Source organism: Empidonax traillii, unplaced genomic scaffold (genome assembly GCF_003031625.1).
Source record: "Empidonax traillii isolate 1590-97213 ecotype Southwest subspecies unplaced genomic scaffold, ASM303162v1 scaffold231:size1146757, whole genome shotgun sequence".
Classification (NCBI taxonomy): domain Eukaryota; kingdom Metazoa; phylum Chordata; class Aves; order Passeriformes; family Tyrannidae; genus Empidonax; species Empidonax traillii.
This window is the reverse complement of record NW_020955424.1, coordinates 989,734-1,003,490: the sequence shown is the minus strand read 5'-3', so window position 1 is coordinate 1,003,490 and position 13,757 is coordinate 989,734. Positions and strand designations below refer to the sequence as shown.

At 43.1% G+C, this 13,757-nt stretch overlaps 1 protein-coding gene across 2 annotated transcripts in view; it reads left to right on the top strand.

Moving 5' to 3' along the window:
* The first annotated feature begins 3,868 nt into the window (after positions 1 to 3,868).
* Positions 3,869 to 13,757, top strand: part of RP2 (RP2, ARL3 GTPase activating protein) — a 17,047-nt gene continuing 7,158 nt past the window's right edge. The window contains exons 1-2 of one of the 2 annotated variants that reach the window (XM_027888120.1): positions 3,869 to 3,934; positions 4,347 to 4,454. In XM_027888120.1, the coding sequence (XP_027743921.1) occupies positions 3,891 to 3,934; positions 4,347 to 4,454 (152 nt within the window). In that variant the 5' untranslated portion in view covers positions 3,869 to 3,890. Of the gene's footprint in view, positions 3,935 to 4,263; positions 4,455 to 13,757 lie in introns of those variants that run through there. The other variant, XM_027888121.1, reaches the window with a different exon arrangement.

The following is a 13,757-nucleotide window of genomic DNA, read 5'->3' as shown; positions in this document are numbered from 1 at the left end:
CTATGAGACCGAAATGCACAGATGTCTGATTGAAATGGTTGTTTTACACATTCATTGGTTTCCCAACACAGTTTACCATGTCTGTACAAACATTTGGGCTGTCCCACTGCATAGGTAGTTGGGGACTTAAATAATCTGTTGGAAGCAAGAGATGCTCTCTGTACCAGTTCTGCTCTATCAGAACACGGCCTCACAGAAGTAGTAAAGTATCCTGGTTCCTCTCTATTAATACTGTGTAAGAACTTGAATACTGTGGAAGGATTTGTCTCATCTGTAATTCACATTTTGTATGAGCATGGGGGAAATCTAATTTTAACAAGGAATCCTTTTCAAGGCTTTATGCCAATTCTAGGTAAGTTGCTAGGGTCTTGAGTACAGGATTTATGTACTTTGTTGATAGAAAACATGAAATGAGCTTTTAGAAAGTAAGAACATTTAAGTTATTTTGTTTTCATTGTCATGTCTTAGAGATGATATTTTCAAAGTCTTCTCTACAACGAACAGGATTAAAAACCTGCTTTAAACAAGACACACTTCAGATTTTGTCACAAAGATATGATTTCAAGAGCTTTAAGAGACACACAGAGAATACAATGAACCTCATTAAGAAGAAAATTGTGAAAGTTTGGCTCTGTGCATTTTGTCAAGCTTCCAACAGCACTGAGACAAACTGATTCTGATCTGTGTTTGGAGAAGTGCAGATGCACACACAATGAGCTCTCGCTTCCTTACCACACCTGCTCAAGACCTGGGCAGGTTTCCAGGTCCTGATGTTTACTGAGAACAGCTCCCTCCCCGTGCTTTTTGGGTGATGCACAGGAGTGTCAAACAAGACAAGGAGGAAATGGGGTTAGGATCTTAACTGCAGGCATGCAAGCACTACCAAGCAATATGGGGTAACAGCCAGCCCATAGAGAGACACAGGCCATGCACAGGCTATGTCCGTCTGCCCCAGCGGGACTCTTTTCTTGCTGAAGCAGAATCACTGCCTTCCTGAGAAGGACAACAAGGATCTTAAAGGCTCCTTGCAAGCTGCATGTGCCCAGAAGGTATGGATATGGCAAGTCTCTCTCACCAAAACCTTTAGAATATAACCTTTACAATAAAAATGGTTTACTTTTCAGTTACCTAGAAACCACTGTCTGGAGATCACAAAACTCTGTATTACACTGTAATTAGATATATTTCACAACATCCCCACAAGGGAAATCACTAATTACAGCAGTTTGCTGAAGTTAAGGTAAGTATAGTCACGGTTGGTAGCGACTATGATATTATTGCAATCTTGTACTACTGTCCTTCAGGCTATGATTGTACCAAATCTCAAAAGCCAAGAGGGTTGGGTCTGACTGGCATAAGAAGAGAGAGTCAAGAACTGAACTAGGCATTAGTAATTTCTTAAGAAGTCATTTTCTCATAAATCACAAGTCATAATAATTTGCTCAGGAATAATTATTCTGGGACTTTGGTGTCAGGAAACACCCTGGAGCATGAGAGGTTGTGTTGTGCCAGAGAGATAAAACCTATGGCCTCTCCTGATCGCTGTAGCAATATAAAAATCCTGTATGTCTACGGGATGAATAATTTTGCAAGACAAGTATATTGCTCATAGCAGCATGGGAAAATTGTAACTCAGAAATTTGCATTTGCCTTGCATCTTCTCATTAAAAATGTAAAAGTACCTTTTTTGTCTTGCATTTAAATACCTTTCTGAAGCGTTATTGACATGAGTGGGAAGATATTTCTATTGTAAAGTTGTGTGCATCTCAGCAGGGAAAGAAGTCTCCTAACACACAGACTGTAAAAAGTTCTCCGTTACAACAGGCGATCCATTAATTAATGTGAGGTAACAATATTCTGGTAATGTAGTTTTAGGTTTTGTGAAGATTAATTAAATGGTATTTCAGCTTTTAACAAGTATGTATCAAATGTTTTTTTTTTTATTCCTTTTATCAATTTTTTTAAGGGATGTGCAACAGAAAGGGGAACCTGGTTGTGAAAAGACTGCAGAATTTAGCTAATCTGTATGAAATACACAGGGGTCTAGGAGGACTGGTAGCCTTTCAGAGAGTGAGCTAGAAGAGGTGAGGGTGTATTAGACTCTGCTTTTGCAAACTGTCTCAAACTGTCCTAGCTGGACACATGGTGGAAAGAGCTGGTGCACAGAGAATTCAATGAAAGAGCAGGATCCAGACAGTCAGTGCCCAAGAAACCTGGACAAATGGTTCATAGAGTAAATCCACTTTGTAACTGAGACGTAAAACTGTACTTGATGGTGGTGTGGGTAGTGCTGGCTGAGCTGTTAACTTAAATTGCAGCTCCAAAAGCTCAGAGCAGCCTTCACATCTGCCCAGGCATACAGTTTCACAGTACAGCTGATACCGAAAGTGGTGTCGGTCACCCCTCTTCCTTAGCAACCATGTCTGAGCAATTAGTCTCACTTCCTCCTTTCTGCTCTGAGCTGGGCAAGCCTTTTAGCCTGCTCAACCAAATGCAAAAGTAGCATTTCTTTGCTACTTTTCCCGGGCTTCTCCTCTCTTCTTCTGCTCCTACAGCAGGAATGCCATCCTTTGTTTAACATAAAATGGCTCTAAAGTTTTGTTAGTGGGTATGTACTGGGTGTGGCTGGCCAGGTGCTGGCAGTGGAGGGCTGCAGGGGTGGTCTCTGTGAGGAAACAGGGCTGCCCCATGCTGGACACTTCCAGCCACTTCCAGACAGCTCCAACAGACCCACCATGGGGCATGGCTGAGCTCCCAGCACCTCTGGGAAAACATATTTATGGAAGGGCAAACCAACTACACGGGAGTGAGAGAGAGAAGAGTGAGGGGGGGAAAAAAAGTGGGGAAAAACCGTGTGAACATCAAGGTTAGAGAAGAAGGAGGAGATGGAGGTCTGCAGGTGCTGGAGCAAGGATTTCCCATGCAAAGGACCACAGTGGAGCTAATATCCACACTGCAGCCCTTAGAGGACCCCAAAATGGAGCAGATGGATATTTTCTGAAGGAACGTCATCCACGAAGAGCTCATGCCTGAGTAGTTCTTGAGGACTGCAGCCCGTGGAAGAACCCACACTAGAGCCAAGTATGAGGAGCAGGAGGAGCAAAGAGGAACTATAAAGGACTGGCTGCAGCCCTCATTCTCCAGTTCCTCTGCACTGCTTGGGGCGTGGTGGTGCACAGGTAGAGGAGTTGCAAATGGAGGGGTGAAAGCAGTAGGGTGGTGGGAAGGTTTTGTTTTCATTTAGTATTTGTTTATTACCATTCAACTCTATTTTTAATCGGCAAAACCCCCTTAATTTCACAAGTCAATTTTGCCTGTGACAGTGAAGAGCAAATGATCTCCCTGTCTTTATTTTGTCCGATGAGCTTTGCCAGTCGTTCTCTCTCTGCCCTGTTGAGGAGGGACAGTGAGTGAATATCTGGGTGGGCAGCTGACGAATGTCAACCCCCCCCTTAGTAACAAAGCATCAGAGACAATTTTGAAGTCTTTCCTCTCAACCGCAAGAATCAATTCTATAAAATCTTGGGGAGAATGCCTTTGAATGGTTGCACAGCCTGACAAAAAAATTGTGTGTTTTTTACCTCTGGGGAAAAAACCAAACCAAACCAAACAACCTCACAAACCCCAACCCACACAGGAAGCCCGACTATTTGCAAAGGGACGCACAAAGCTGTAGGGTGCTGGCGGTTCTCATGCTACCACTGCTGCTGCTCTTGAACACTTGCAAGAAGCCGGGTTTTTTGGGGCAGCCCTCTCAGCAGGGCGAGCACGGCGGTGTCAGGCGTGCCGAGGGGCCCAGGCCCAGCACCCCCGGGACACGCCGTGACGGAGGGTCAGTCCGTTTGAATTTAAAACGCCGCAACGGACATTTTGGCCTCCCACTTGCACAGATGAACCCTGGCACGGCTCCGGGCGGGACACGCGTTCCACCCCGGTAGGGCGGAGGCTTCACGAGCAGCCACCGCGTCCCCGGACTCGCTCCCGAGGGACTGGCCGCGGGGAAACCCTCGCAGTCACTGGAAAACCACGTTTTCCCTCTTCCTCGCGGCCCCCTCATGACCAGGGGCGCGTTGCCTCCGGCGGCGCCTTTCCCGCTGCCAGGCACCGCGCTGAGCAGGCGTCTCCCCGGGCCTGCGGGAATGGCTGGATCGGGACGGGGCGGGGACGGGGAAGGCGGGGGGAAATGTCGCGGTCGCTACGGGAGACGGGGGAAAACCGGAAGCCGGCGGGGCGGGGCGGCGCGGCTCCGGAGAGCGCTCCTCATCGCCTGGGCGCTCCCCGTCTCCCAACCTCTCTCCGCCGGGCGGCGGCGGCAGCGCCATGGGGTGTTTCTTTTCCCGCCGCAGGAAGCCGGCCCAGAGCGGCCAGCAGCAGCAGCAAGCGGCAGCCGGCCAGGACGCGGCGGCCGGCGAGGAAAAGGCGCCTCAATACAGCTGGGACCAGCGAGCCAAGGTACCGCCCCGGCTGGTGCCGCTCGGCCGCGGGCAGGGCAGGGCTGGGGCAGGGCTGGGGGTACGGGCTGGCTCGGCGCCCTCCCTGCCGCCCGGGCTTTGCGGGGCTGTGGGCGGGACAGGGCCCCGCTCGCCACGGTGGCAGCGGGATCTTCCCCGGTCCCGCTGTCACGGCTCGGTCCGCGCAGTCAGTGCGGTTATTTAAACAGCAACAAAGTATTCAACCTAAGGATTTTACCAGGCAGTCTCAGGCTGTGCAAGCGGGCGCTGGAGCCGCCTTGCGTCGGTCCCTGTTGCGTCTGTGTCCCGGTGCGGCTGCCCCTGCCTCCCGGTGGGACAGCGCCCTGCGGGCGGACAGCTCGGCTGTGACAGTCCCCACGGGCAGCGAGAGGGTGTCTGCCTGCCTGCCGTCGGGATTTCTGACACAGTGATAACAGTATACTCCCCTGAGTGTGTGCGTCACACGAGCAAACCGGGAGCTGGCAGGGGAGCTGCTTGTTCCTGGGCGAGCTGGAGCCCCCACACCTGGCATTTCAGTGGAGGCATGAAACTCGTGCCTTGTGTCCTGACTGTCAGTACTGATTCTTCCTGTTTGGCTGTTTGCACTCCTCTGGTGGTGATTTTTTTTTTTTTTTTCTGTTTTAAAGCTAGAGGAAGTAGAACTAGCTTATCTGTCCCTAAAATGACAGATGAAGACAAATCCTTCCCAGTGCTTTTTCCTGAGCCGCTGAAGGCAGTCGTGAAGTCTCAAGCAGGAAAATGTTTAAATGCTGGATTAAATGTGTTTCTTCCTAGCCTCATTTCAAGTTTCACTTCCTAAATATATCATGACATCATAGCTCTGATAGGCCTCCCCTCCTGTCCTCTCCAGCTGCTTTCGCGTGGAGGAAAGAGAAACTGGGGCAGGCCATAAACTTAATTGATGTGGTTTTAACAAACAAAATCCCCAAACCTTTAGGCTATGTTTTACAGGTATGAAAAAGAAAATGTGTGAACTTATTTGAATGTTTAGCTTGCTTGTTTTTTAAACTTGCCAGGTGCTCTAGGGTGTCCCTTAAGTCTTCCAAGTAGATTAAGACAAGCTCATACGTAGATGAGCTAGAGATTGTGCGTGTGGCCTGAAGGAATCGATTCCTTGAGGATAAAGATGAGTGATCTGTGTTGGGCTTGTTGCTTTGACTGGATATGGATATTTGCAATGCAGAGAGAGAAGGGAAGAATGGCAACCTGTCACTTACATGGAGACTGTTCTCAGAGGGAGAGGGCTGTACTGAAACCGTGATTTAGAGTGGCAGAACAAATTTAGGCTGTCTTAAAGTAAATTACTGAATCAGCACTTGGAATAATATTTTTTAGTTTTAGAGCAAATTCATCAGCTGAAGCTCAACAGGTATGAGACTTTTCACCCAGTCTACTTATGTGGCACTAACTTAGAAAACTAAAAGGAGGAAAGTCAGGATATAGAAAGACTTGATTCAGAGAATAGCCAGCCTTGTTGCTAAGGTGACTGTTGTTAATGTGGTGGAAGTAGGCTCAAGCTAGCAGTCGAGGCTATTATAGCAGCAACAATCTATCTCTGTGGAGTAAAAAAAAAGCATGTCATATATTGTGTGTAAAATTTCTTCCTTTTCTATAAAAGACTCTTAGAAACCAGTAGAATCAGTGAGTTTGGGCTGTGCTAATGAACTATGTAAGCCATCAGATTAGGCACTTAATTTTGTACCATACAGCCTAAGAATGGCTATTTAATGTTTAAGACCATTTCTCTTGCTCTTTGCAGCCTTATCTTTTTCTGGGCTTTTTTGGTATATCCTTAATACATTAAACTAGGAAAGCATTGGAGTCACCTCATCTTAGGTAAAGGAATACTGAGCATTTGGTACACTAAACTTGTTGATTGCAGTTTGTATTACCTGAGACTAAGTCAGCATTAATGTAGTAGCTTTAAATGTTGTCTCTGATACCTTATCCTGTTGTCTGTTGTTTTCTCATTTCTAATGCATCACATATACTTGGTTATTTCACAATGTGTGTTTGAACACAAAGTTAAATTGAACTCAGTTGGAAAACTTGTGCCATGAAGATTCTTTTCTGTCATCAAGCACATTGAATTATATCCTGAACCCTGAAAACCTCAACTATGAAAACAGATGTGCTAAGTGGTCTTTTGATGTTAATTTCCACCATTTGAGTTGGGGATGTGTTTCTAGCTTTAGGCTTTCTTACTCAATGATGCAGTTCTGGTTACATAGTGCAGTTTTGCAAGCGGGTTTGGTAATTGTCTGTAGTTCTTGTAAACTATCCTCTGTATGTTCTTACAGGTGGGTACATCTTACTGCTCAGACACTTCAGCTGTCTTCCTGTAAACTAATGCCATGCTGGCATTCTCACTGTAGGCAGAAAAACGTAGACACACCTGTATGGATGTTTGTCTGATTAGGGATGTGGAGAGAGGTGACTGCCAGTGACAGCTGTGCTGGAAGAAGCTCTGAAACAGAGGGGTTCCTCCAATGAGACTATTTCTTCTGCTTCTGTTTCTTCTTCCACTTCTCAACGCCATCACTAGTTGAGTCTATTTTAATTATGTTCTGATGGCAAAATATAATTATTATTGATGCAAAACAAAGATTAATATGATGATATACTAGGGACCATATAACTCTTGTGTAATAGTCCCAAAAATGGACCATGTGGTAGCAAATTCTAAAAAGAAAGCATTATAAAATGCTGATAGTTGAACTGAAATTAAGGAAAGTATATGAATTTGAGGGGCCTTTTCAGACTTCTGCATGACCTTGATAAGTGAGGACAGAAGTCTTAAAGTATGCAAAAATTAATCAAATTTAGACTTCATTGCAAATCTGCTGGAAACTCTGTAATGCTTGCTGACCCTTGGGTTTGGAGAACTGTGTGAAGATTACTTATGGTGCAGTAGAAGAACCAAAGGATCAGTTTATCTTGAAAACAGAAGGAAAAAGAATGAGTATTCAGTTTCTTGCTGCTCTGGGATTCTTAGTCCATGAGAATAAGTAGAGCATTGTTTATTCCAGTCTGTTATTACTGCATCGCATCCTGAGGACTTGTTATGTCTTGTTGATGTCTTTGGGCCATCATGAGAGTCCCCTTTTGACCAAGCGTGAGAGAGAAACTTGGTGATGCTCAGCTCTTCTCAACCTTCTTCAGTTAGATTTTCACCTGGAATGTAAGACTGTATTTCTGCTCCTGGCCTCCCTTTTCCTTTCCTGCCTTACTGCCTTCTGTATGACTAACATTGTTTACATGTGTGACCAGAACAATAACTTCAGCAGTAACTGAATACGGGTATGTGCAGACAGGAACTAGGATTTTGTCTTGTGATGGCAGATACACTCATGTACTGGGACCTTCTCCTCCCAGGAAGAAACACAGATAGCTGCATCATCTTTTTTGCAGTTGTCTCATGTTCAAAGAAGTAGGATTAGAATAATTATGACCACAATGGCATTTAGAGTTTAGAGGGACTTTCCTTCCCAGATGACTTTTCCTGTTAGGAGGAACAAGTAAAGTTTTGTTTTATGTCAACCGAGTTGTAACTTAACTGCTTTAGTTGATAGGAAACATGCAGTAATCATTGTTATGTCGTGCTGTGATGACTGTATTCAAATAGTTTAAAAAACTCAGAGGTTTAACCTTCTATATAAATCATAGATAGTCTTTTATTAGTTACCTTACATTTGAGGATCCTTCAAGAGTGGTCTAAACTGACTTGAGCATGTTGAATTGTCTAGATATTGTTTAGGTAGTCACTTTGTATTTGATTTTGGAATATGAATAAAATAATTTTTTTTTCTCTAACTAAGCAGTGAAATATTTTGTCCTTAATTCCAGTTCCTGGTGCACCAGAAGAACTACCACAGCATTTCTCAAAACTTAGTTGATCAACTGAGAAACAGTCAACAGGTTCATATTAACAATATTTCCAGTTAAGTCAGGTGTAGGCATGTAATAGCTTCCTTTCTTCTTCTTCTTGTCCTGTCTGCAGTACTTGGCAATGGTTTGCTGCTCAGAAAAGTATGACCATTTTATGCTATTATGGGTAGTCGGAAAGAGCAGGAAGATTACTAAGAATAGAATGAAGTGTGGATTCAGACTGTTGTATTGGCCACATTTAAAGTCAAGGTGTGCAGGAGAAGCTCCAAGATGAAAGACTGTATGCTAGTGATTGGAACCTGCACTACTCTTTCCACCTTGTCTTGTTGTGCAAGAATCTTGAAATCTGCCGAAGGGTAACTTCAACAAGCAGTCTCCAGAGGATGTTGCAACTCACTACTTCAGGGCATCAAACCTGTGCAAGTATGAATTTGCAGAAGTGTCTAGGCCTGGGAATGCACTTTGCTTTCTTATTTCCTTTCAGTTAATTCCCCTGCTGACAAAAATAACGCTTAAAGCTTCTTAAGTTTGCCTGCGCTATAGCTGCAGCTTTTAATGTCATTGGGTCAGCAGCCAACTCTTGTATGTTATCATCTGTATATAAGTTCATAACTGAACTGCCATCTGTTGTGTCTTAGATAAGGAATGATTTTTTGAGAATTGTATTTTAAGGGGAAGACCTTAGTGTAAGTGGTTTAGAAATACTTTACAAACTCTTGTTTGCTTATCAGCCTGGACATAGGTAACTAGGGGAGAACTGTAAACTGTTAAGAACAGCAGTACCTTCTCATATTTGTAGAAGTGTATAATTGTTAACTGAAACTCCTTTCCTGATGGACTCTGTGAAAAAGTCTTGTTAAAACATGAACTCATACCAGAAAGAGTTCAAGATGTTGGGCTCCTTGGCAATTCCAGGCACAGTTACCACTAAAAACTCTGAAGGTCTAGTACTCCCAAGTCTTATTCCAAATGGGAGCTGCCTGGTTTTGATGCCAGTAAACTGGATGATGGTGGATGAAGAGGTATATGTAACATGCAGCTTTCACATCTAGCCTCTGATCTTCTTGCGAGGCAAGTATTTGCAGGAAGGAAAGCTGCTTAATACACCTTGCACTTGTTGCAACAGGGTGTCCTAGAGTTCAGATCAACCATGACAAACTCATTTGCCCTCACTTCTCTCCTTTCTTTATTCTTTAAAATCCTTGCTCCTTACAATTTGTCCTCTGGTCCTTTGTAACAGACTTCTCACCATTGTTACTGCTGATAACCAAAGATGAGACTTCAGTACTTGTTTTGAGAGGGAAGAATATTGTGTAAGCAGGGCTAACTTTTTCATCATCGTATCTGGTTACTTTAGGTTATTCTGTGGAGTAATTTCTGAACCTGTGCATAATGACTTCTGTTAGAAGGTTTCAAATCCTCAGCAGTGCCCACGTCTATTAATGTATGACTCTTACCTACTCCAAAAACTCTTTAAATTAATCTGAAAGCATTAAAAGCTGCCTCTGTGAATCCTGTAATCATTTGAACTTATACCAGTCTGGGAGAAAAAAAGGCATTTTAAAATCTGTTAAGTGCTGGAGAGTAAAGCATCTATGTGAGATGGGTGAATTTGGACAACGTTTTTTGAAACTATATCCAAATACAGAGGACAAATAGATGAGTTATCAAATAGCTGATTTTTGCTGACCTGCAAACTGCTGAAGATTTTATAGCCAATGGTGCACCAGATGAATGGGCAGAGAAGTGTACACAGCCCTGGTTATGGTTTCATGAGACTGCAAATGTTACCTTTTTTTTGGTGTTGGTTTGTTTGCTTGTTTGTGGGTTTTTTTGGGAGGGGCAGTTGTTTGTGTTTTTTTCTTTCTTTCCTAGCCTGCCTTTTTTTGCTATGTTGCTAAGATAAAGATTAAGAAGCAGATAGTGTTGACCATCAGGAGATAGCAGGTGGTTGCAGTGATTTATTATTTACCTGTTGATATCATCTGAAGACTTCAGAGATGGTGAGCATGAACTAAGAAGGCCAGTGGCATCCTGGCTTGTAGTAAAAATAGTGTGACCAGCTGGACTAGGGCCATGACCTGTGCTTGGTGCTGGTAAGGCTGCACCTTGAATCCTGAGCCCAGTTCTGGGCCCCTCACTTGAAGAAAGACACTGAGGTGCTGGAGCGTGTCCAGAGAAGGGCAGCGGAGCTGGTGAAGGGTCTGGAGCACAAGTCTGATGAGGATCAGCCAGAGGAGCTGATGTTGTTCAGCCTGGAGAAAAGGAGGCTCAGGGGGACCTTATTGCTCTCTACAACCACCTAAAAAGAGGTTGTAGCCAGGTGGGGGTCAGTTTCTTCCTCCAAAGTAGCAAGTGATAGGACAAGAGGAAAAGGCCTCAAGTTGCTCCAGAGAAGGTTCAGATTGAACATTGGGAAAAATTTCTTCATGGAAAGAATTGTCAAGCTTTGGAACAGGCATGCCAGGGAAGTGGTAGACTCACCATTCCTGGAGGTATTTAAAAGATGTGTAGACGTGGCACTTGTGACTTTGTTTAGTGATGGACTCAGCAGTGTTACGCTAATGGTTGGGTTTGATGGACTTAGAGGTCTTTTCCAATCTAAACTATTCTATAATTCTATGAGCATGTTAACAGTTGTTAGATGCATCCTGAAAATCGTAGTTCTGCCTGCATGCCTCTCTCACAGGCATATTTCTTCTACCCAGGGGAAGTGAAATATTCATATCTGCTACATTCTCTTGGGTTACCCCCTCATATCAGGGGCAGTAACCCAGTGAGGAGGGAGAGTGTTAAATCTATTTCATCAGGTTTCACATATCATTCAAGTTGCATCAGGGCAGAACTCTTAATTCATGTCAGGGGAAAAAAAAAAAAAAAAAGCTTCAGGAAGCTCCTGAATCTGATAATAAACTAAATTTTTATCTTCAACTTTCTCAAGAACTCTCATTTGAAACTGTTTGTAAGCTGTGAGTTTGCTGACTAAACCAGTGTTTTTCACTTAGGCCTAAATAAAAATGCAAAGTGAAGGTGAAGTTTAACTTATATCTGCAAAGGCTGCTGTAAGGTAAACATATGTAGGTATTCTTCCCAAAAATGCCAAGGCAGTGGAAGGATTAAAAAAAGGTTTATTTCAGATGCAAGGACTTTTTTTTGCAGTGCTACACACATCAGGCCCCAGGGACAAAAGGCAAGTTCTCCCCCCTCTGGGCCCTTTTTATTCTCTCTGTTTCTCCCACACCTTCCCAAGGCCTCTGTGTATGTCTGTTAGGGCTATCGCTCTCTTCTCACATTCCAGAGAGCAAGGCTGAGAACTTCTCTTGCTATGCGGGGTGGGGGAAGCATTGAAACTGCCTTTGAGAAAGAGTTACCATTGAGGCAGAAAGCCTTCCTAGAGAAAACCGAGATCTAACTTTGTTACAAATAAATTCTTCTGGAAATGTATCTATTCCTACATCACCGTGTAGGATGAGCTGCTGCTGCTTCAGAGGCTACGTGGAGAAGAGCAATTTAGAAGGACATGCTTAGGTTCCAAATTTCAAAAAAGCTGTAAGTTCCGGAAACACTGAACTTCTCCTTCTGAAGAGAAGGAACTGTTCCTCTGTGCCCTGTGTTGAAGGCAGTAACCATGTCTCCCAGGGTTATTTGAAAAAATCTCCATCATGCAGACATACACAAGCATGCATAAATGTTCTAGAAGCTTCCTGGGAAGAAGGTGTCCAAAACCAATTTTCATACTTGTATTCTCAGGTATGAGAGAATACGAATGTAAATACCTTATATATGGATCAAATATGTAACATTACATGATGCTAAAGACCTCAGAGATTTTGAATCCTAAGCATACTGTATGACTGAGTCTCCATGCCGTGTCTCCCAGTTTTATTTGTAACTTTTCCAACTAATTTTCCTGCACGTGTACTAGTGAGGAGAGAATTCTAGGAAGCCGTCTTCATTGTCTCAACTTCCCTTTTATTTGGAAGACTGATCAGCTGAAAACCTTCTTTCCTATCTGGAGGTCAGATATGTTGTATACAATGAAGTACATTTTATCAGTTGCTGGACCACTTCTGGCTTCCTTTAGCTGCTCTGGTCAAAAGCTACGTAGGCTGAGCTGGTTTAGTGAATGTCTGGCACTAGCCCATCCTGGTTTATGCCTTTTGCTGGTCTCTAAGTATCGTCTGAATGTTTGATTTGCTGGGGAGGAGGAGTTTCTTACACAGAAAATGTTGTAATGCATGATAACTGATTATGGTGCAGCAAACTTTAGGGCCCTCAGGCTGATAATCAAATAGCATGTTTGTGGTCTTCTGTCAGGCTCGTACAGGTACCTGTATACTTCCAAGTGCTATTCTAATAAGCTTTCACAAGAGGGCAGAGTAGAATTTGCTCCAGGAATTGTAGTTGTCTTGAGACTTAATGTGTAACTAGAAGTGAGCCAGCTCAGATTCCTTCAGTGTTACAACATGGGCTGTATTATTCATGCTTTCCACCTGTATCACATGCCATCTTGAGCGCTGTGTGACCCTTGAGTCACTGCTCCCCAACGGAGAGTCCCAGGGACAGCCACAGCCTTTCAAGTGTCTTTCTCTAGCGCGGTGGATACTGTAGTGTGGAGGAGGAGAGGTCTGCAAACATGTTCCCTGCACCACCACTGCCAATTTTTGCTTCTCAGACACAGAATCTCATAGTATTTGTTAGCACAAAAATCTTTTCATTATTAGCACAGGAAAATGCTGCGCTTTAGATAAGCAACCTCTCTGTAGTTTGCAAACACAACAGTGTTTCTGTGTTGTTAAATATAATCGAGAAAGTTACTCGAAAAGGAAATACTGTGTATCTCTACTGTGTATCTTGGACAATTTATTTGTTACAGTTACTACTCTAAAACCCAGAACCATCATCCTTCTTGAAATAGTTCAGAGTCCATGGAAAAAGCTGGCTCTCCCCTACTCCCTTTCTTTATTAAAGGACAAAATGATTTAGGAGTTTTGTTTTGTTGTTGGTTTTTTGTTTGTTTTATTGGGTTTTTGTTTTGGTTTTTTTTTCCCCCTGGAGCATCTCAGAATTGTAGTTTTGATTCTTTGTTGTACTTCAGTACTGTGTATTCCAATAGTTAAGCTAAAAGAGCTTCTTCTGATCTTTCATCACTCTTTGAAGAGTCTTCTGGAAGTTTATCCTGCACAATGCAGTGGTAGGTCAATGAATGCAAGTCAGTTGGTATTTTGCATTATAATATTCTCTGTATGTGAAGATTTTAACTTTTTTTTTTTTTTTTTTTTTTTTTTTTTTTTTTTTTTTTTTTTTTTTTTTTTTTTTTTTTTTTTTTTTTTTTTTTTTTTTTTTTTTTTTTTTTTTTTTTTTTTTTTTTTTTTTTTTTTTTTTTTTTTTTTTTCT